Genomic DNA, 23,633 nt, shown 5'->3' on the forward strand with positions numbered 1-23,633 from the left:
GTCACAGACCATTGTAGACACCTATGCAAGGAGAGGCTATCCTGAAAACGTAGGGGAAATTGGAGAGGGTTGTAAATACTTGGCCTGAGAAAGAGAAACAGTCTTTGTGTCCTTCCCTCCCAAGGCACAGAAGACAAAGCTCCTGCCCCTGTGCCTGCCAGACAGGGGCCTTCTGGTATCTTTAAGGAGCACCATGCTGATATTTCCCTTTGCTCCACAATCCCTCCAAGTTACCTTAGGTTATTTTCCCACAGACCACCAGTCACTTTCCGTGCTTTCCCCAGCTTGCTCTAGCCACTAAAGCAACTTCTTCCCCTCCCTGCTCCTCTGCCACAGTACATATGTAGCCACTGACCTCTGATCCTTTAGCCTGCCCCCTCCAAGCCAGGAGGGCAGTTTGATTTCACTGGAAAGTGCCTGCCTTGCGTTTAAATAATCACTGTTGCACTCGGTGCCAGCTGAGCCAGCAAGCTTTGTGGACTGCAGCAGTAGCTTTTATCCCATAGCTACTTCTGGGTGTTAATGTGGTAAAACCATGATGAGGGAAAGCTTGAACGGATTCGTATCATCTGGCAGAGTAGAACTGCAGAACCAGCCTGAAGTTTTCCAAAATTCTTGCTCCTCAGCAACTTCAGACCCTTAAGGAAGGCTTTAGTTCCGCCTCGGATGCCAGAGGAGGTGGCCCCTGTTTTACTTTGTAAATATAAAGTGCCAGAGGTCTTCTTACCTCCTGAAGGCAGCAACTTTGAAAAGTGCAAGCAAAGCGCTAGAGCTCCTTTTCCTGCATCCTCATCTCCTGGTATTCTTGTTTTGCCTGGTCTTTGCCCAGAATTTCTTCTAGGTCCGGGCACAGAATCCACGAGTCACATCTGCGATGCTGTCACAAACAGCTTCTGTGGTGATTCGAATGCTTAAAATGTTTCAGGACCTGAAAGTGATGCCAATGCCATAGAGGTTTATTTTATTTGCCTGAGCCTTTCTGGTGATGTTTTCCTCTGCTGTGCCAAGAGCTAAAGCCTCAGGGGGTTCTTCACTCATTGTGTTTTAGGTGAAAATTAAATTTTGTGTTGAATCCCAGAGCTCCAAGAGTTGGGGTTTTAAGAAAAATGCTGACTAGCATCTAGAGTGCCCTGTCTGGCCCTCGGTGTGTCAGGGGAGAATTTGCTGTGCTTTGGGGGGTGAATTGCTCTCTGTTGTCAATCCTGCAGACCTGGAAGGGAATGTGTGAGGCTTAAGTTGCTTCTCAATTCAAGTCTTCCTAGACCTAGGATGAATGAGCAGGTTGGTCTCTTGCAAATATACAAACAGATTTCTACAAAGCACTTGCTAGTGAACCAAAACAGTAGTTTGTCCTTTCAGTGGTTTGTGGGGAGTCAGTAGAAGACTCAACCTGGGGAGCTCATTACACTGCTGAAATAGTGCATTTTTAGTGGAGATGCTGGGAAGCTGCTCGATGCTGGGTGAGAGGCTTGGCAGCGCTGGGAGGAAACCTATGAGAGGAGGCATCTATCTCCTCCACGGGCGTGAGCACGGGGCTGGCTTGCAACAGCAGGGCAAGGCAGCCAGGCCACACAGGAGGCGCCGATTTCTACCCCCAGTGGCTGGCTTTCATACCACTGCCCTTTCCTCTTGGTATGGGTAGATGGACTTACGCAGCAGCTGTAGCCATCTCCAAAAGGGATGGATATACCTAAAGGTTGCATATGCCTATGCCTCAGCAACCAAAATATGTGAAAGACTGACCAGGGAAGTGCATCTATGGGGATGGGGCAGGATAAGGTAAAAGAGAGGTGAATGCATGATGGAAACTGGAAAAGGACGAGTGGAAGGAAAAATGAAGGAGGGGCCAAAATCACAACGGTTCATATGAGTGCTTCCTCTCAGCTGCTGGTGAGCACTTCCAGAGCTGCAAGGTGGTCGGGGTCATGTGCAGAGGCCCCTAGTCCCATCAAAGCTTAGAACAAGGTTGCACTGCTCAAGTTTGCAACAGCTAATTGGAAAAAGCCGTTTGGCTCTTGCTACAGAATGAGTTTGACATCCATGTCTTAAATGCATTGAGCTGATATTGCACAAGTTTCAGCTTCAGTGTGCTTGCCGGGAGAGCCCTGGCTTGGCACTGGACAGCAAAGGTAAAAGCAATGAGAACAAGAGAATTCTTCTAGCTTTGCCAAGAAAAATCACTGTGAATGACAAAGGTAGAACTAAATTGGTCTGAATTTTCCTGCTATTGGTCAGCATTTTGGTGCCAAGGTAGTCACACTCTGTGTGAATGGGTACCTGCATGTGAGAGATGCATGTGAGAGAGGGAAAGAAAAAAGGTAATATGAAGAGCTTCATATTTCATATTACGTTAATCCCTTCCCTCCCAGCTAGGTCAGAGGTTTAAAATTTGTTTGCTGTACATAAGGGCAAATGTACTGATCTATGTGAACATCATTTAATTAGGGAAGAAAGCTTTACCTTTCAGGAAAGTTGCAACTGAATAAATTAGTTTGGAAGTCTGAAGACATCAATTGAAGTTTGGGGTTGTGGGGCTTTTTTAAAATTTATTTCTTCACAGAAAATTCAAGTTGCATTTTGAACCAAACTTTTCTTTACTAACTCTGGAAACTTAAGCAGGGGATGGATTTCAGGCCAAGTGTTTTGAAAACCCCTGCTAACAGCAGCTGTAGGTGAAGGTGAAGGAACAACACTTCAGCATCTCAACTTCTCTCTGAAAGCCAGTACATCGAAAAGGTACTTTCAACCAAATCAAGTCAGGGAATCTGTGCAACAGCTCTTTGCAAGTAGGGATTTGCTTCTAGCACCCTAGTTACGTGGCAGAAAATCCTGCAAAGGAGCAGGTGGGAGTCGCAAAGCCACGTGCCAGCTTTGGACCCAGAGCTCAGCATGATGGTGATCTCCACCAGCAACCATGAGGAGTAAGTTGTAGTGTCTGCCCTCCAGTCCTTGCTGGGGTAGAGCACCCTTTGATTTGTGGCATGAGTTTGATTCATTTATCTTCTTTTGCGCTTAGGCACATGCACTAATTAGAGGAAAACTGATGAGCTCTGCTAACACATTTGATCATGGGTAGCTTTAGGCTTGCATTTGGGTCACTCAAAATTAAGTAAAACGATGTTCCTTTTGCACTAGTTTTTGTGAACGGCCTTGATTTGACAGCAGTTATCTTCCCCACGTGACTGCACTAATGACTTCGAACACAGAAAGCACAGTGTGTCATTAACACAATAGAGTGGTTTGAAGGTACTGTATGAAAAGGGGAGGCTGAGACAGGCTAGTTTTTGACAAGCTTGTAACAAACTTGGGACTAACTGGCTGAGTTTAAACCCTTGGGAGGCTGGAAGCCAGAACATGTTCTGACCCATGAGGGGAAGCCCTTCCTGCACGGACATCCTCCTGAGGGGGGGGGGGGGGGGGCATGCTGCAGGGTGAGCAAAGTGGGTCTGGAGACGTCAGCACAAGCATTGCTCTCTCCTGCTTCTCCCTTGGCTTCTCCATCAGTCCCATTACAAAAGAGGTCATGCAGCCCCAGCGCTTACAAGTGACGGGGAACCAGTGTAAGGATTTCTCTTTGGGTTTTGCCAGGAGAGGCAAAACCCAGGGGGGTCAAACCCTCCCAGGAAGACCCAGCTCATATCTTCTGAGGATCTTCTCCGCCTACTGGTATGTCCAAGCAGCCCAAATGATCTTGACATTCAAACAAAGTTTTCTTCATTGCTCTGCGGGATCTCTTTGCTGGCTGCAGGCAGATTTTGGTCAAGATGAAGGCCATTGATTTTAAAACATAAATGATAGGCTTTAGAGAAAGGCTTCATCTCACAGCTGGTCTAAACTACAAATACAACATAGCTATGTATGTCAAAGCTACTAGAGATGGCCTGTAAAGGTCATTTGGCTTACCTCCCTGTGTGACAGAGGTTGTACAGGCTTGTTGCTCGTCATTCCTACAAGAACTGGACCTGGGGAAATGTTTGATTGAGGGTTTCACCTCAGAAGTACCTCACTGCGTTTTCTTCTCTCAGTGAAAATGAGGAAAATGGGAAATTCTGTAGAAGTGTACCTGGTTTTCATTTAAAAAGCTGGAGGAGGGGAAACCATATAGATTTTTGGAGAGGTTTGGCTTGTTTTTTAGAGAAAACACCTGGGACAAAATAAAATGTCATCCTTGCCTACTTCAGTCCTCGATGACAGAAATCCACATGGCAATGCTAATGCAGAGTGATCTGCAGAGATTTAGTGTGCTGAGAAGGCCCAGGGCCATGATCCTGCTGTAGAGGTGCGGTCCCACTGGCTGAGGTTCGGTTCTGAGGGAGGTGGAGGTTTGTTTGCCTACTGTGACGGTGAAAATGGCTCACTTCTCTTGAGCTGCAGAGCAAAATTACCTTCAATTTCTTCTTCTGTCTCTCTGTGCCCTGTAGCAGTGCTCTCAAAAGGTGGTGGCTATGCAGGCCTAAATAAAATTCAGCATTCACGGGGACTACACATACCTGGAGCCATAACAGAAACCTTAATGAGTTAAATCAGAGCTGTTATTAGCTAATTTCTCAGTGTCCCTGGGAATGGCTCTCAGAGCTGGTCTGGTTTTCAAGAGCTGCAGAGTTCAATCCCTGCACAGTTTAATCTTGCTTCTACAGAGCTTCTAATCAGAGGGATGCATGTGTCTCTGCGGGTGATGTATGTGGGTGTTGAGAACTCAGATGTGTCCGTGATGTCTGCCACTGCTGCGGTTCCTCGATTTGCATGTTAATGGAATCTGAACACAGTCTGTGTTAACAGGTGTTCTGAATCCATACCAAATCAAATGCTGAGACTGAACTCCTTAACCTGAAACTGCTTTTTCCTCCAGGGAAAATGCTGCATGAGATTAAAAGCCTTGTCATTGGTGAACCAAAGTATTGGCTGGATGTTCTCTCTATTTGGAAAAACATTCATGGGTGTGAGGGGGAAAAAAAATGATATGTCTCAAGAGAAGACTGCAAGAAAAGACAAAAACTGCAACTAAAAGCAGAAAACAGAGCAGACTATGTCTGAGGAATGTCAAGCGGAAGCTGCGGAGAGGTATATGTTGCCAGAGAGGAAGATTGATCAAGACTGCTGGACTGAAAGTAAGACTTCCTTAGAAGACCCTTCCAAAAGCAGTGGAGAGAAGCCTCTTGTGAATGAGAAGCTTAGTTTCAGAGTTTCTTGTCGTTGTAGTGGAGCAGTTGCCAAAATACTTCATTCACAGGTATGCTAAAGTATCAGTGTTTTAAAAGCATTTGGCAAAGGTGAAGGGAGATGTGTAGTTTGTTATTTCAACTGTGTTGTGTGTTTTAGAATATCAAACAGATCTAGCCTTTTCCTGTATTTTCTCAAAAAAAGCCCTTAACCTGCATTTCCCTTAAACAAGTGGGAATACAAGGGCTACTGTTAATTTCTGGGCACTCTTTCCCTGAATACTTTCAAATCGATGTCTTTTATTGAGCCTAAGTACAGATAAGAGGTTGAGGTGGCTGGGCCTGTAGGGTCTGAGGGGGTGATCTGATAGCAGCTTACAGCTATTTAAAGGGTCATTGCAAGGATAATGGAGGCAGACTCCTCTCAGTTGTGTCAGAGGGTGGAAAAGAAAGCACAAAACCAAAACTTTGCAGCTTCGGTGGGCTCTCCTTGGATATTGGGGAGAATTTGTTCTCCAGGAGGGTGGTGCAGCCCTGGGATGTATCCTGCAGTAGGGGTTAGATCTTGGTCCTTGGGAGAGAGTGGTGGTGTAGAGACCTCCAGGCACCCCTTCCATCCAGCCCTCTTCCCATCTATAATACCCTTCTACTGTGAGAAAAAAAAAAAAAAAACAACCCTGTGTAAGTGCAATTTATGTAGATTTCTCTTACTTGAAGTTAACAGTAGTTTAACTAGATTTTTTTTTTTTCCCCTTACTCAAGCTAGTACCTTGGGAAGGTGGGACACATGAGCCTGCCAATGTCTGCTTAAATTCGTGCTGTGCATTTGAACTCTCATACTGTGAAGGTAGTGATATGGGAAGTTTAGGGGATGCAGCGAGATCAAACTTTAGGCCTGTGCAAGGCTGGGGGCTGTGTGCATAGACATGCTGGATCCCCGATAGTGTTGCTAGGCTACTATCTTCTGGCCGGAACAGAGGCTTCCTCTGGTCATTTAAAGTATATGTGTCGGCAATAGATTACCCCAAATTCCAGAACAAACTGGCCTGGCGGTTTGGCCAGAGGCCAGGGAACAACTGAGACTGCGCAGAAGGACAGGGTAAAAAGTTCATCAGCGAGGAAGAGGAGATACTTCATCTATACGACCCCCGCCCGGGAATTTGCGACCACCGCCCAGGACCAAAGGAGCTCAACGTGCAGACGCAAGAGGAGGAGACCTGATTACCATGAGAAGCGGGGGGAGGCGGGGATATATTATGTATATGTATAAGCATTCTATGAATATGCACTGTTTTGTAATATATAAGCAGGACGAGAGCTGCAAAGGGCGCGCATGCTTGTGGTGGAGCGATCCCCCATGCGCCCAGCGCTGAATAAACCTACCTACTTTACAACTCCACGGTTGTAGAGTCGTGTTTCCGCAAGTCAGTAGTCTGAGCTGGATGCCACAAAAGCATTAAAATTGTGAGTTGCAGTTGTGCAGTCACAGATATTCTCTTGGGTAATCCAGTTTACAGACACCAGAAATATTTTGTGCCTCATAGGTATTTATAAAACAGCAACGGGTGTTGTTGTAACTTGGGCAGGACTTGAACTTTAGCCACACTGCTGATGAGTGACAGTCATTTTGTCCTGTGGTGTTTGCTCTCTGCCGCTCGCTCGCTCGCTGTGCCCTGTTGTACTGCTTCTGGTGTTTGTATGAGTTGTTCTGGGGGTAGAGAGAGTCTCTTTCTTTTTTTCCCAGGTGTTTCTGAGGATTGTGCAGTCAAAGGCTACGATTTGTAGTTTTCTTAATTCTGTTAATTTTGTTGCCTGTGACTGTTCTTGCCCCTTGCAGGAGATCAGAAGAGCCGTTGGCATAGCGCTCATGAAGCAGTTTGGGTGGCAGGTTGATCTGCGGGACCCCGATCTAGAGGTAGTGGTGCTTGTCTGCCAGACGGCGTGTTGATGCTTCCAGAATTGCCCCTGATATCTTTTGTTTTGTCCTCTGCTCCCTTTGCACTCAGGACTGTGGCCTCTTCTTGTTTTTTTGGTGCTGAATTTAGAAATCATCTGATAGTGCTGAGCAAAGATTTTTGGTTGACGCTGTGTGTTTGCCTTTGAGAGCACCGAAATACCAGAATGGCCAGTGTCGGCCTGTACGTCGGGAAGGATCCATACAGGAGATGTCTCAGCATCTGCTGGATTCTGTGTTGGAAATGGAGATCACCTGAGCCAGTGGGCAGCTTGTTTAGCCTCTGTAGGGGAAGGGAGCGAGCAGGAAGGTTATGTCCTTAATGAACTGGACTTGGGCATGCTGTTCACGGAAGAGCCTCCTCCTAGACCCTGACCCTGGCAAGGAGCTTGAGGCAAGCTGTCTGGAGACCTTGGAAAAGACTCATTGCTCTTGACAAGTCGTTTCTCCATCCCTGTGCTTCGTATATGGAAGCTGCTCTCTGCACTGATGCTGGGAGGTCTGAGGCTGTCTGTAAAAAGTCTTGCTCTGGTTTTCCCAGGCTGTTCATTAAGTCCAGCTTTGTTGAGCCTCAAGTGGGGCTCTTGTCCACATTTTTGCTCTGAAACCATTCAGGTCCTGAGGACTGGGATATTGCAAAAGCATTGTTTTTCTTTTGGCTTCCAGGGGAGGGATTGCAGTCATGCAAGACCTGTTGGGGAGCTCAGTCATTTTTGGGGATGCGCCTATGGGACAGGAGGACAATTTATTTGAGCTGCCTGTATTTCTGGAAGGATTGCACAGATTTGCCTTCCATCTGAAATGCCACTTAGTGGTGCTCATGTTTTTTTTAATTGGTTTTGTGTTTGGATTTTTTTTAAAAATGAGGGGGGTATCTGAATAGCTGACTGCTGGTATAATCTACTCCTGCTTAGAGTAAATGGTTTTATAATTAAAAATATTCATTCAGTGTTACAAAAATTGGTTCTGTAAAGATTCAGGAGCATGTTGGTGGATTCTTGGCTGACAAAATTCCACTCCCAGTTTGGTTAAAGAGTAAATCCTCTTTAAAGTGGCATTCAGATTATCTAGTGTGATTTCGTCCCACTGATCATAACTGTCTAAGCCTATATTTTTGCTGTTAAAAACTAGGATCAGATTATCTTAATGACATATACTCAGTGGTAGGGATTCCTCTTTTCAGGTAGGCATTCTCCTCACCAGATCTGTCTTGGTAGTGTCAGAACAGGCATCGTTTCTAAATAGTCTGGCTGTCCACTGTGAGTAATTATTTTCTGGTTTAATATTCAGTGGACTGCCACATTAGTCTTGTGGTCTGTCTGGAGATTATCTGAGTATGTAGGCCAGACTTTGTGGTTAAATTGTGGATAAAAGCAGACTGGTTTCTGTCTGTCTGTCTGCAGATCTGTCCAGTTCATTTCTTCTTTCATATTACATGGGCTTTTCTTGTGGTTGTACCGTTGTTTTGAAGTGTGGCGTTTTGTTTTTTTCCTGTTTGCAGGCTTCCATTAGCAAACAGAGAGTATATCAGAACAGCAGGACTGCGGTCAACAATTGCATGGGCCATGGCATCTCTGGCTGAAATCAGTGTAAGTGGATATTCGTGGCAAAGAAATAGAGTCTTGGTTGAAGGGGGCGTTGCTGCTCATCAGGGTTGGAGCCGGAAGCTTTGAGGAAGTACGGTGATTTTAATGCCCTTTGCCCTGATGCAGGTGCACAGGGGTTTTGCCTTGTCTGTGATCAGAGTGTGCTGTCACCTGCTGTTCAACCAGATACTTGCTGTAATCCCAGGTTCTTCTCAGAAGAGGTGTTACTCCTTGTCCAGATATCAGTCTACTTTGCATGATTTTTTCACTGACCAGGCTTCAAACCTCGTTTTGAGTTGTTTTCCCAAGGGAAACCAGAAGCAAGCGTGATCTTTTCCACGGATTAATTTGGTACCAATATCCATCTGCAGTCTGCTCCTAACTTTTTTTTCCTCTAAATGTCACCTCAAGGCTGGATGCATTGTGCTTAGTGAAACTAGGAATGCTTCTTTCTATATTCTCCTCCAAGCAAGTTTGGCCTGGTAAACCGGTGATCGTTGTTACTCTGAATTCATGGGCATGTGTAGGTGATGTGTGCATCCCTGAGTAAGCTTGTCCTGGGAGAGGAGTCTGTCTTGCTTGGGATGCAGTAACCCCCTTATGTTTGTAGGCGGGTGCCTTTGTGCTGGACCCCATGTGTGGGCTAGGAACGATACTGCTGGAAGCTGCCAAAGAGTGGCCTGTGAGTATCACAGTGGCAACAGGCGGGACCTTTGCAAGATGGCTTGTAGTTGCATCAAGAGAAATCTGTGCCGCAGTTACACCAAACTCCATTACTGGAAAGCTTGAACCCAACTGATCTTTCTAGGCAGTTGGTAAAACTTTCCCTCACAGGAGTGCTAAGCAGGTCCTAAATATTTGTGCCAGTGGGTGCTGGGAGCCCTGGATTTATACCCCAGGGTTTTTATGAGCAACCGTGGACTCTTAAAACTACCTGGGCTTCTCCTGGGAATGGAGAGATGTCAGTGGGACAGTACGGTCGGTGTCAGTGTTAGAGGCAGCGTTGCTGTCTGTAGCTAGCTGGGGTCTTGCCGTTAGGACATAGCCTCATTTTTTTCAAGTTCAGAGTGCCTGGAGCAGACCAGGACATGAAAGGAGTGAAGACAGCGCAGACTTCCCTCCTTTCTCCGTCTTCTGGGTCTGTGTATTGCTCCGTGTAATGCCAGTAGATATCCCAGGAAGGGGTTTGTCTCGGAAGAGCTGTGCAACAAGGCAGTTCTGAGAAGGGTTTATAAAATAAATTCACCCAGCTGTCAGCAAAATGACTTTTCTCTTTTTCTCTCAACAGGAAGCCTGTTACTGGGGTGCTGATATATAAGCGATTCACAGTTAGAGGGTGCAGATGCGAATATTAGGACCGCAGGCTTAATGGATAAGATTGAGTTACTGAAAGCTTCTGTGCAAGGTATGTCTGTAGGCTTTCCAAGAGAGACACGGGAATTTTTTTGTGGCTCTGGGGCTGTACAGGTCATGTAGGTTCTTCTGGGGGGATGTGTAGTTGAGCTGACTGTCCACAAATAGCTGGGTCGTGAGTCTGTAGTCCTAGCAAATGGGTAATTATTTGTTCTCCCCTCCCCGCCCCCTGCCTCGGAGAACTTTGGCAATAGTAAACTCAGCAGAAGACAATGAAAATAATTGTCAGACATGGGCAGTAGTTGTCTGTCCTAACGGTAAATTTATGAATACCACAAAGACTGCATACTACGTCAGAGTTCTTTGTGTCTTACAGGAACACAGCAAGGACAAATCCAAATAAAACGTGGATTGTGACTTAAATGTACCAGAGGAGTAATAGTGGGGACTCAATAAGCTCAGCTGAATTGTTGATGTTTTGCCATAGGAGTCTTTCAAATGACAATGCCTTTCTCCTGGAAGAGGCTATCTGTTTGCTCTCAGTTCACGAGCTAGTCTGTGGAGAAGGCAGTAATTTTATGACCTCATTTGGACCCCAAAGCCTGAGTCTAAATTAGTCCTTTATGAACTTCATGACAGAAAAAGGCTGGCTGTTTTTCCCTGTGCAAGGGTGATGAAGTCTGCATATTTTTTTTACCTCGCAATGTCTGTTTCTTACCAGAACGCTAAGAAATATTATTTCCTTTTTGTAAGAATATGTATAGCTTTATTTCTTACTTAAGAGCTGTGATTAGGCTTGGCTTCTAGGCTAATGGAAGGTATTTTGATGCCAGGTTTTTCTAGTACTGCACAAGTAATTGGTGTCTCTGTCACTGGTCAGAAGCTGTTATTTCTGCTTGTCTTGAGAAAGACTGCAGGTAACTTGCCCTTCCCTTTGTAGATAAAATTGTCATAAACTTGTCCTGCAAGTGTTGATCCAAGGATGGTCCGGGAAACGTCTCCAGCTAGTTCTGGCATCGAAACACAGCAGGGTTTAGGTGGGAGGGGACTGCTGGAGGCCTTGAGTCCTGTCATCTGCCGGGAGTAGGGCTAACCCCAAAGCTGGGCCAGGTTGCTCAGAGCCTTGTCCTGTCGAGATTTGAAGCATCCTGAGGGGTGGAGAACCCATAGTCTCCTCCTCTCACGTGGTGGCTGCGCGCTGGCCAGCACAGCCCTTGTCGCTACAAGGGTGCAGTGCTGCCTCATGATCCAGCCTGTTCCCAGGCTCCGACAGAATCCAAGTGATTCTGGCTGTAACCAGATTCTTGAGGGGAGAAAAGTGGGATGGCGAGAAATTTAGCATGTGTTTCCTTGCCATTCCTACGTGTGCATCTGAACCTCTGCGCTAACTCTTTGCAAGCTTAGCTCCTCTTTCGCGTTGTGCTTGTCAAGATGTGTGTTGAGAAGCAGCAGCTAGATTGGCACCATGCAGTCCCCTGTTCAGAGAGTCCTACTCTCCTACCACCAGTAACGGGGAATCTGCAAGCTAAACCACACTCTCACGCATTTGTCTTCCCGGTCTGCATTGGGTTGGTAGCTTTGTAGCGCCATTTGCGAGGAAAGGTACGGAAGGAGCTATGAATCCGGGTGTATAACCTGCGAAAGAGCTGGCAGACGGTTTTGTAAGGCGAATGAGGGCACAGCTGCCGTTCATTTTTCACATAGTCAGACGTAAAGACCTGCCTTTCTTCTGCAGCATTGCCCTTGCCTTCAGAAAGCTTTGACTCTGTGATTTCGGGTATTCCATTTGGGAAGAAGTTCAAGGTCACAGAAGACATACAGCTCCTACCGGATATTCTCCAGGAAATTGAGAGGTATGTGTGGCCTTTGACATGCTTGGGGTTTGGTGTAAATGTCATGATGGTTTGTAATCCTAAGTGTTCAGTCAGCTTCAGGTTTGCTTTATTCCAAACACTCTCCAGCTTTGTAACCTGATCCTGTGCAGGCTGTGAAAGTCTGAGTCCTTTATTTTTCCCTTAGAGGCTGTTGTGGCTTGTGTGGCAAACTCTGGAAGTGCTGATGGTCACCCAGGCTGACAAGGAATGAGCTTGTTGTGTGAGCCACACTCCTAAATGTTCTTTGCAAGGTAGAATGGAGAAAGAGGAGAGGATGATCTAAACAAACTGAAGGCATGGCCAGGCAAATAACGCAATAATCCTTTCTTGGTTGAGGTCTGCTTGTATAAAATCATAGGCTTTCCTTTTGGGTCCACAACCAAGCTTTCACGAGGATCTCTGGAAGGAAGGATCTCAGACCAGAAAATGATGGTACACGTTTTCCTTTCTGTTAGTGTATACTGGCATATCCAGCTCACCACCTGGTCTGCTTTTAGATGCCTCCTTTCCTCTCTCGCCCTGTCTGCATCAGAGTTGAACCAAGCTAATAGCAGGCTGCTTTTATGGGGCAGTTCAAACCCCTTTATTTAATTCCATGGCTGAAAACGCCCTTTCTGTGAGGTTGCTTTTCAGTGGGTGTTGATCTTGCTCACCCAGTGCAGGAACGTGGTGGGAAGATGGTGAAGAAGGTGAGGTAGCTCCACATAACGGCAGGGAGATCTTACATCAGCTTACCCTGACCCTGCCTCCCTTTGGCCGTGCTTGTCTTCTGGTCTCATTTGCTCTGTTGGGCCATCCTAAGCAAAATATTTCCTTGGGAGGGTGGAGGTGAGGAAGGGACCAATACCATGAGAGTTCCACGTGTAAGACTGTTCAATCCACTTGCTGTGAACAGAGCCAGGATGGTCTTTTCTTTCCCCTCTTTCAAAGCCAAGTGTAATATTCGCTCATGTAGTAAGAAAAATGAATTGCAAACAATGGTTACTTTTAATCTGCTTCCTGAGTTTGAAAGCCATTAAGGATGAGTGGAACACGGAAAGAACAGACATTTTAAAGTTTCCAAAGGGAAAGGCCAGCTTCAGAATTGCCTTAGCAACCTGAGAAACTCTTACTGCTCTGGAAAGCAGTTCCTCTGCAGACTGGTGGAGGCTTATGCGACCCAAAAAAGAGGTTTGAAGGTTATAGTGCCCTCAATCCTTGGGAGAATACGAAGAGGGGAAAAAATTGAGTCCATCTTCCGTGATAACCCAATGGAAAGAACTCCCAAGGTTGGAAAAGTTTGCGAGTCAGGACAGGGCCCAGTTCTCCCATTTAGGAAAATTTATAAAGATAGGGAATTTGACCTTCACTGGGAGGTGCAGTTTATGAGTTGACCCATGACCCTGAGCATGCTTAGGTGTTTATTGAATGCAGCTGGCATCTGAAGTGTCAGCAGTGTTGAGTTCTGCACAGATCAAAGAATGCCAGGCAGGATGAACACCTAATCTGATTTTCTTTTCTTGCAATTGCCAGAGTACTTCGTGTTGGAGGGACTGTTGTATTGCTGCTGAGCCAAGATCTCCGTAAGCATATGGATGGCATTACCAGGTGTGCTGAAAATGACTCTCCTAATGCCGTTTCTGATAGCACAAGTGAAACTGCCACTGCAAAAGCCCTGAATATTGACGGGGATTCTTCTTCCTTGACGAATGGTGTTGAAGAATCCTTTCTCAGCAGCCGACAGACACAATTTGGGGGTCTGGTGCCAGATGGCATCTATGGGGTTGGTCTTGGAAAGACAGATTCTTTCATATACAAATGCAGGAAGATCTCTACTGCTGGGCATCAGCAGATTTCTTGCACTGTGTCAAAGTGAACTTGAATCCTGATACAGCTGAAAAGTAGCACGACAGTGGTCTGGTAGAGGCCTGCTGATCCAAACCCTGTGCCATTTGTTAGCTCACCTCATTTTCTGTGGATGTCCTAAGGTGCTGCTTTTCTCTCTTTGGTTTTTAGGAGAGGTGGAAGATGCTTGCTAGTGTTTCAGATGTTTTTACTGTAAAATATTATAATGAGAGTCATCAAATCCTTGTTTAGGCAAAGCCCCTCGCTATCAGGAGGAGTTTCTTTGGGAGAGAAAGACTTCATTTGCAGAACTACAAAACCAAATGTGATAATACTAATTGCAAATGGATTTTCACTTTCAGCAGTAGTTTTTTTAGGAAGCGCATCTTGTCTGAAGAAGTCTCCAACTGTTTTTGAGGGGTGGATGTATGCTTTACCTTGCAGTCTTGTATTTTATTTTATAGCTTGTTTCTGCTGAGTTTGAAATGTCACTATTCAGATCTCTTGGAGTGGAAAATAAACTATTTTCTGTATTCTCTGCAGCATTTGCATGTATCTGACAGGTATGCTTTAGCTCTTTAGGGTGCACAGACTTATTTTAGCAAAAAAATAATGCTTCTCCTCACTTGGTAATGTTACTCCAAGGGCACTATGTGGAAGATGGAAAAACTTGACAAGTGGATGAACAACTAGAAGTGACTTCTACCTGCAGAGAAGCATATGGAAGAATTCTCCTGAAAAGAGATGGGTCTATGCAAAAGGTATTTGAGGAGGAATAGTCTAATTCAAGAATTTCCTGTGGCTGCTGACAGCAAAGTATTTTTATAGAGAATTACTGCAGATTGCTTTCTGATGCTGTTTTGGACAAGCATTTGCAGCTTGGCAAGCTGGGATGGACTTGTGCTTTGTGTTCCTCTGCCATGATTAGTATGGAGATAACAATCAGTAGCGTGTCTGGGTTGGTTTGGGCTTTTTTTGCCTTTCTTTTAAAGTTTGATGTGTGTAGCCTGTTGGAAGCGTTACTTTATCTGTGTGCTTTCCGCAGCGGAGCCTCTACTCTGGAGATCTTAGAATTTGAAGTAAGAACCTGTGGTGCAGAGTGAACTACAGAGAGCCTTGAAGGGAATGAGGATATGAGACTGATACGAGCCTGCTGCTGTGAGTCCTGCTGTTTGGCTGGTACCTGGAAACATGCTAGTGCACTGCATGTAGTAGGGATTTTTGGCTTAAACCAGGATTTTTGTAATTATCTGCCCTCCCATCCAAGTTCAGCTTTTGGAGAGGCTTTGGAGAAGACGATAATGAATTCATCACAAGAAAGGTAGTGGGTAACTTGTTCTTGCCATTAGCTCTCTGTATCAAATATGCAGAGTCAACAGTAACATGTCTCTTCTACCTAACATCAGTGTAAGTTTTTGGTAGGAGATGAAGCTTCATGTGGGTTGCTTAGTTCTTAATATAGCCCAGGGATATAAACACTGGATGTAACACTTTTTTCCGTGAGGGTCTGAAAGAAAGATGATGTTTGGGTTTTCAGATTATTTTTTTTTCTTTAGTGAAGCTATGTTGCCGTGATAGATAGCTAAAATGTTAATACTGCGAAGTAAAACACAGGACTTAAAGTCTGCTCCTGTGTCCAGAGATGTCTCCTCTGAAGACTGCTAAAATCAGTGGTGAAACTGAGTTACTACTTGATAAGACGATTGATGTCTCTGTAACAAAACACAGACAATCTGCTAATAGTGGTTTTTTGGAGCTGAGTATTCTGCAGTGTTGCATGTCACATTTTCATTCGCATGGTTTTGTTTCCTGTGTCTCAGTAAACTTACTTGTCAGGTAATTTAGCTTCATCTAGAGTCTACTTGAGAGACTGATATCAAAATTGCTTTTCTGATTGCAGTTATGTGTCAGGAAAATTCTTGAATTTCACCTTCTGTTCAGTTTTCTCATCCACAGTGACACCCTCTAGAAAGAGTGAAAGTTAGTTCTGCTGTTGTACAAGTCATTTCTGTCCTTTGTGGTTTTGTATTTCACTGCTGCAAAGAACTTAATTGTGTAGGGTGGCCAGCAAAGTGTAGAAGAAGAGTTAGGGTTCTTTGGTTGTGAAAAAGAAGACACTATCCTGTCCTGCTCAGTTTCAGGAAATAGGCCTGGAGTTAAATGAGGTGGTTGCTTAATTTTGTTTGCTTTGTATTTACTTCATCTCTCATTTTAGAAAGACTTGTCTGTGTCTTGGTATGAAAGTGCCATTCTAATCATCCCTCTTTCCAGGCCCTCTGAAATTTATGCCATCCTTTTGGGGTTCTAAGTGCTGCCTGTGGTATTCTGACAGAGACCATGTTTCTCTTGTTTGCCCCCCTTCTAATACCTTTGGCTTTGGTAGTAACTGCACAGAGATTTGAAGCATATTCTGAGGTGATTTGAGGTCCGTTTCTTTTGTTCATATGATTAGTTTATATCACAGCACATCTTGGGGTGGGGGGGAAATCATTGCTTTGCTTTAATAAACGTTGAACTTCGTTTGCCATCTGACAGGTCATTCATCTAGCGTGAGTGGGCCCTTCCAAAGATTTTCAGCATTTTATCACAACTGTTGGAATTCCAGTAAAAGGGCCTTTTCTTTTGTAATTAGTGAGATTATTGTTCCTGCAAAGGTATCTGTTATACCATGTCTGCATTAAATCAGTTCTTTTCATTGTTTTGATCTGATATCCTACTGTTGTCACAGAGACAACAGAGTAAATATTTCCTATTTAACTAGGTAGTGTTTCTCCAGCTTGACTTAGTAGTTGGTGGATTTCTCTTTAAACTCCTCCCCACAGGTGGCAATCTAGAGCTCTGGAAGGGGATTGTTCTTTTAGCTACTAGTAGAGTGAGGATCTCTAGATGATTTTCCAGAGCAGACATTGTATAAATGCTGTGCGCTTTTAGTGAAGTGACTGTGTTTTGACGCAGGCTTTGGTCTTTGATCTTTGCTTCTGGAAGCCCTGTGTAATGCATTCCCATTGACGTAATGAAATCTCCGTGCGAAGGAATTAGTTTCAGGCTCCTGCTCCTGGAAACAGGAATGGGAGGAAAAACTCTTGGCTTTTGCTATTAACCTCCTCATCAGAAAGCCTGGGAGCTAGAGCACTTAAGGTGCAAGAGGAAACAAAAAATGAACGCGTGTTTTCTTACATGAGCCTCTTTGAATTTTTTGGTTGCATTTGCCAACTCAGAAATATTTGTTTGAAATTGTTCTTCAGCCCTTATTAATGCTTCCGTCTGAAACCTGTAATTGTCATCTTACGCAGCGTGATTATGCTAAATGAAAGCATGAGGCAGTGTCCACCACACACTGAGCTGTTGTATGGTGCGTATGCATGCCCCCTCAAAGTAAGAGTCTGAGCCAGCTCTACGCCGTGTTGAGAAAGACTGAAGTACCGTATGTTTCTTAATCTCTCATTTCTGTGAGCTTAGGCAAGGAATTGCTTCACAGCTGATTACTTCAAAGGTATTTGATGGGATCTCATAAAACCTGTCAGGGGTACCTAATCTTCATCCTTTGCAAGGAATCCTTGTGTCACTACAGTCAGGATGATCTTTTTTTAATACCCAGATTATCAAAGGCAGTTCACGTTCTTACTTGTGACAACACCTTCAGTGCTAATAACCCAAAGGGCATAAGATGCAAAGTGATTATCTTAGATCGTTGGCTTCATGTTTTCTTAAGTCACAGTTTATGCCCTTGAGGAGTTGGTATCCTGCTGTTCCTGAAGACATTGGTGACCTGCATGAAATCAGATGTTGTGCCTCCTTTCTGCCTTTCATGAGCCCAGGCCGATGCTGGTCCAGAGAATGGCCAGCTGGCCAGAGAGTCCCAGTACTGCTGGTGTTGAAAAAAGGAAGTAATGTCTTAAGCTGAAGGTGAAAAAACAAGTTTGTGTTTTTCTTCCCATGATTTTCAACAGCTCTTCAGCATCCTTTTTCTCAGGAGAAGAAATCCCTTTGCAGTGGAAGGGGGCCAAATCAGCCACGAGGTGTGGACAGCACAGGTTTGGCAAGTCTGCCTGCTGCTTCGACTCTTGGACTCTATTCCTTCAGCTGGGATTTTGCATCTTGTGCTCTAGATGGGTTTTTTTGTTTGTTTGTTTGGTTTTGTAGGCTCAAAATGTCAACACAGGTGAGCTAGCAATGATTAATGTAATAAAACTAGAACTGGGTGTTTCTTGACGGAAATTGGCCATGGAGACTAAATATTTTCATGCTTAAGATACAATCGTACCAAATCAGTTGAGTCCACTTATTGAAGAAAGGGATAATTACTGCCTTCTAGTGTAAGACAAAATACACTGTTCTTAAAAATAGCAAGCATGGCAAGTGAGGTGCGAGAGGAAAGAATGTAATTGGAGAACAGTTAAATGAAAGCTGACTAAAATTTCAGTGAGAGGTTTTTTGGACGTAAGGTACTATGTTTTCAACCCATGTGGTACACAAACCTCTAAGAACAAAAGAAATGAGGAGGATGACAAGGCAGAAAAGAACTCACCTGGAGAGAGTGTAGAGGGAGAAGAATAAAGAAGGCAGGGTGAAACAGTAGCTGAGCCTTACTCTCTGGGAATTGAGTACATTTCTGGAAATTCTCTTGGAGACTCTGATTAGGACTTCATTGTGTGCTAGACTTGTGCTTGAACTGTGCTTACGTTGTGATTTTGCCAAGTACATAATGCCCTACAGGTCAGTTATCAGCCTGCAGGTGCTGCTCTGTTAATATGGCTAGACTTGCTGAACAATCTGGGAAGTAAAATGTCCAGACTTCTTGATTAACTTGTAGGGTGTTCCCCTTCAAGATTTAATATCGGGGGTAGGGAAGTATTTTAACTACTCTCTGGTTTGATCCTTAAGGTCTATGTAGGCAAGAAGGGAAAGAAGTTGCTACTTTATTCCATTTTTCCTTTTACAGTTCTGGAAATGATTAGAAATGTCTTTATTGGATGGACATTTAAAAAAAAAAAATAATCAAGAGACGCCACTCTGTACTATGTAGTTCCAGAAGTGTATGTTCATCATGCTTCTTTTGTTCACACTGAAAGTTGTGGTCTCGTATTATCTTGTCTAGTCTTGTCTATTTGGCTTTTTGTGTCAGTTCCCATTGCTGGAGTACTTGGCTGTGCATGATGTGGGTTGCCAGCACAGTTAAGCTGAGCAGCCATGCTGTGTCTCCCTGTGGAACTGAAAAGATAAAACAGGGAAGGAGACTTGTGTAGTGGGGAGAGAACCATAGGACTCAGCAGACTCAGGTGATGTCAGCTTTTGAAACAGGTAGTATTTGTGTAGGACACAGGACGGTGCTGTATATGCATTCTCTGAGCTGTGGACAGGGCTGGGGGTACCTTGCAGCTGGAGTACCTTGCCCTCATGCTGTGCTGATGGGGATAACAACTGGCATCTTGCAGCTGAATCACATATTTTTGGCAGCCTGTGGATACCCCAGTGTCTTCAGCTACCCTCTGTTTGCTCAGCAAGCTCAGTTTCTCGCTGTAGTTGTCCCTTCCAGTTTAGTAGAGGCTGGACTCCCTTGTCTTCAGACAGGCAGCATCCACATTCCAGAAGCGTGGCACTGGCTTTCTTTGCAAGTTTTGCAGATTGGGGGAGCGTGTGAATAATGTTAATAATGTTTAGGCGCCTACTCTAAAGCTTATGCTACTTTAATATTTTGGATGCAATGAAAACACTGGTCAAGTACTGGAGGAATCATGTCCTTTCTCAGAGATACCTCTCCATATGTGAAAATAATTACTTGTGTGCCCCTCAGTGTTTGCAAGTTTAAAAGTCTAGCCAGGATACAGCAAGCCATCAGCAACACACCACGGAGAGTAGACATTAACTTGCAGCTTGTGGTTTGAAACTTGCTTTCAGTTAAATAAAACACATGTGACTATCAGATTTCTGGTTAAAAAGAACCAAGTGGATAGGTCACCAGTCTGTTAATGTGTTGGGAGAAACATACAACTTATTTTCTTAGGTAATGGCTTGGCCAGTTCTGTTGGAATTTGTTGTGTTACGTTTGAAATCTATTGACAGCCGTATTTGAGAAGTGGTTTTGGGTTGAGCTTAGTGTCTGTATTCAACTTTTTGGACAACGGCTTCTGGTTTAAAAGCTCTTTTGAGTTATGCTGAAGGGTGCTACAGCAGTGCACTGAAAAGAGAATTTTGACATACTTTGAACTTTCCTGTTTTTTCAACTTGCTTATAGAGTCGCAAGTTATGTGTGAAGTTAAATGGTTATTTTAGGCCTTCAGACTTCTTTTACCTAGGAAGTTCTTGAAGTTAGTAAGAACGAGTTGGTTTTTGTGAACTGTGTGTGTCTGGTAAACAAACTTCAGAAGAACTTTAGAAATAACATACCAGATTAGCTGTAATTTGCCCTTAAGAAATTTCAGAGGAGCCCCACTATAAGATACTGAATTACAAAATGGCATTTAACATGTTTTTCTTTAAAAAATAAAAAAAATTAAACAGGCTGTCAAATATCTGTTACCAACATTCTCTTACATCTCAATGTCTTTCTCACCTTCTCTCTTTAACTTAGCTAAAAAAACCCTGCACACCCCAAAACAAAGTCTCTGTTGTGTTTTTAATTTTGTACGTGATTTTTTTCGAAAAATCAAAAGGTGAAAGCCTTTTGTAGAAAGACAGGGACAGTTGGGGTACCAAAGAATGAGACGTGGATAAATGCCACATCTATGTCAGTGTTTTATCTGGACATAAGCTCTGCACGGTCCATAAATTTATGTGCTTACCGAGTTTACTGAAAGGTTGCAGCAGCAGCGTGCTATTGAATGTTTTTTGCTCAGGAAGATGATCAGGAAGGGTGTTACATACGTGGCCAAAAATAGCAAAGTTTTGTCATGTTTTTAAGAACCTGGGCTATTGGCAGGTCATCGACACAGTGGGCTCCTGGGGGGGCGGGGGTGGGAAGAGCCCTACCCTGGGGGCTTGTTTCCAGAGCACTTCACGGTGCTGCCCTGGGGCGGAGTGCATCACAGTTTGGCTTTTTGGGAGCCCTTCCGCATCTGTTTTTTGGGGAGTTCTTGCCTTCGAGGGAGAAGCCTGGGGGTTGTGTACTAGCCACCTTGAACTGTGCTTTGGGGGTGGGGGGGCCTGGTACTGCTTTCCAAGTGCTGACAGTGTCTGTGGCCTGTGCTTACAGTTGTATGAAACCAGCCTGGATCTGTGACGGTTCGTGAAGAGTTATGGTCCGAGACGAGCTGAACGCCATACCTGATAATGGTGAGTATGTCTGTTACTGGTGGTACACAGTATGAATATATACAGAGTGGTCTCAAAGTGCAGAAATAATCTAAAAGAAACGCAATGCTCTGTAATTACCTGTATCCTCTGAAGTAACCAGCTACATCATGCGTTAGCTTTTACGAAACGGTTCTGCAAAAAGGGGTTTGGGGCTGGCACATGTGACAATGGAATGTGCTTTGGCTGTATTTCAGGAACGGTGGCTATGAAAAGCAATCCGAGTGGTGTGTTTTATTAACCAGATGAGTGTAGGTTAACCATGCAGCAGTACCTTATGTCTGCCCAGAATGGGCAATGCCTTTGCCTGGAGCTTTGTTTGGGCCGTGACCTTTTTGAAAGGCTTGAGTTCCAGACGAGAGCATCAGTGATCAGATGCACAGAAAGAAGGCAGGACAGCTGAAGGGGAGAGTAAAGGTTGTGTAATCTAGGCAAGAGAAAATTTGGGGAGAAAGAGGAAAGAAAGGGGAGGTGCTGCAGAGAGACAGGGAATCACCTTCTGGGTCCTCTGTAACAAGAAGCTGGGATTAAGGCCAGGAGGGAATTCTGGGGTGATCAGGCTGGTAAGTGCTGCGGTAGGGGTCAGAGAGAGATGGCACAGCTTTTCACGAGAGTCCTGAACATCAATCCCCAAAGTGTCAGCATTGGCTAGGGCACTTTAGGTGATTCTCTCTCCTTTTGAGGAGAGAGACTAACCAGATGGTCTCTGGAAGGTCTCTTTCTGTCTGTATTTATGATTCATGAATAGATGACATTTATGTCCCTACAGGGAAAAGGGCTTTGGAGAGCAGTGGTGACGACGATGATGATGAAGGCAAACCAAATGAATAGGACTGTAATGAACGTTTGATAGCTGATGAGGAAGAGGAGTGCGAGCCTGCTGATGAGGAAGAGGAGTGCGAGCCTGCTGATGAAGATTCTGACTGGGAACCAAGTTCAAAAGACAAGGATAACAAAGAGGTTGAAACGCTTTTGCAAGGAGCACGTAGATTTGTTAAGACCTAAATGTAGCTGCAGGGAGCAACACTACGAATGTCCGATCTGTCTTAAAACATGGATGCACCAGGAGAGGAACTGCTTTGGAAACTGTTTTTTCCTCAGTGGTGTAGCTGCTACAGGAAGATCATAATGGGGGCGAGGGGATTCAGCAATGCCTTTCTCTTTCCTATGTATTATTTTGGTGGGGTTTTTTTGTTTGTTGTCTTAAGTGGTGGAGCCGGAGGATGGAACTCTGGAATTGTATTCTGTGGCAACTGAAGTAGGACTTTTTTAAAAAGAGAATTTCCTCATCTATTTCTTTTCCAGCACCATTGGTGTCTCATAGTTTGAACTATACTTTTAATGGCTGTTCATGCTTCATCTTCCGGTGCTTAGAATCAATATCGGCATTAGGTTTTTGCTCCCATCACAGCAGTACCTCTTTCTGTGCCTGTACAGGACTGGAATTGTGTTCAGTTCACAACAAAGCTGACATGCTGATGGCTGTACTTTTGCACCATTAAACGTTAACAGACTGCGGGAAAAACTTGTAACTGTCTGTGTCTGATTTCTAAGGACTTCCCTGGAAGATCTTGACTTCAGTGTGTTCACCACTTTCCTGAGCTTTCTAGAAAGAAATTTGGTCTGCCTTGAGTTAAAATATTTTAGTGTGTTTGCAGGCAGATGACTGGAGCCATGTGAATTTGACACTCTCTGTGGACACAGTCATGAAATTCTGGTGTCACACGGGCTCACCTGTGATCATCTGCCAAACCATGGCGGAAAAGGGGCATCCAGGTACACTCAAGTTTTTCAGTTGGGCGGAAAACTGTTCTCTGCAGGCGCCCTTCAAGGAAAGCCGGCTCCAGGTGTTACGTGTTCCACAGCACAGCCCCAGCATGAGCAGCAGTGCCACAGCCCGGGCCCTCAGAAGCAGCAGACCTTTAGAGTTGCCCCTTCTGCTTACCAGGGATACTGCATGGGAGCTCAGAGCAGAAGGATTTTCTTCACTCTGCATTTATTATGTGTGAAGCTGGGTGGGGGTTGGGGGGAGAAATAGGCTAAAATACAGGAGGCTAAAGGTCAGAAGAAAGGAAACTGGAGAGTTGCAGTTCAACTCCTGAGCAAAACCCTGAAGCACTTGGCTGCTATTGCTAAAGAGCTTTGGGCTGCGGCACATAGCCGTTGTGGAGACTTTCAGCTGGAGTTGCTAAGTCTAGTACACGTATGTGTAACTCAGCTTGGCATCTTCCCGTTACAAACAGGGTCTGGTAACCTTCCAACACACAGAGCTGCCCTGTCTCACCTCTGCCGTCCCTGAGCAGACAGATACGGGAATACCCAAAAGGCATGGGAAACTTCTGCTTGTGAAGAGCATCGGGACTTTCCAGAGCCTTTTCAGAGCTTTGTATTACATGCATGATATGCCTAAAATGGTGACATGAGGTTCACAAAATCCAGCATTAAAAGGTCTGGCCTTTGAATATCAAGTAATTGCTATACCCAGGATAAAACATTTGTCAGGATGCCTTGCAAAGAATAAGAATAGCCAATGTTACTAGAAATTTTCTCTATATTTTGTATGGAGTACGGTTTTCCTGTACTTGGAACAAGT

At 44.6% G+C, this 23,633-nt stretch overlaps 2 protein-coding genes across 2 annotated transcripts in view; both read left to right on the top strand.

Moving 5' to 3' along the window:
* Nucleotides 1-4,990, top strand: part of LOC141966450 (sodium/calcium exchanger 1-like) — a 29,408-nt gene extending 24,418 nt beyond the window's left edge. Inside the window, 1 exon segment of the mRNA XM_074919226.1 lies at nucleotides 4,850-4,990. Coding sequence (XP_074775327.1) covers nucleotides 4,850-4,865 — 16 coding nt within the window. The 3' untranslated portion in view covers nucleotides 4,866-4,990.
* A 36-nt stretch (nucleotides 4,991-5,026) lies between these two features.
* On the top strand, nucleotides 5,027-22,544 carry LOC141966503 (U6 snRNA (guanine-N(2))-methyltransferase THUMPD2-like). The gene is given in 14 exon segments (XM_074919364.1): nucleotides 5,027-5,230; nucleotides 6,997-7,074; nucleotides 7,231-7,237; nucleotides 8,251-8,296; nucleotides 8,615-8,702; nucleotides 9,310-9,381; nucleotides 9,988-10,011; nucleotides 10,014-10,104; nucleotides 11,788-11,905; nucleotides 13,439-13,513; nucleotides 14,396-14,511; nucleotides 14,796-14,908; nucleotides 20,943-21,022; nucleotides 21,810-22,544. Coding segments are annotated over 11 exon segments (843 nt in total). The 3' UTR covers nucleotides 14,436-14,511; nucleotides 14,796-14,908; nucleotides 20,943-21,022; nucleotides 21,810-22,544.
* Nucleotides 22,545-23,633: the final 1,089 nt, after the last annotated feature.

The sequence above is a fragment of the Athene noctua genome, chromosome 1 (genome assembly GCF_965140245.1).
Source record: "Athene noctua chromosome 1, bAthNoc1.hap1.1, whole genome shotgun sequence".
NCBI lineage: Eukaryota > Metazoa > Chordata > Aves > Strigiformes > Strigidae > Athene > Athene noctua.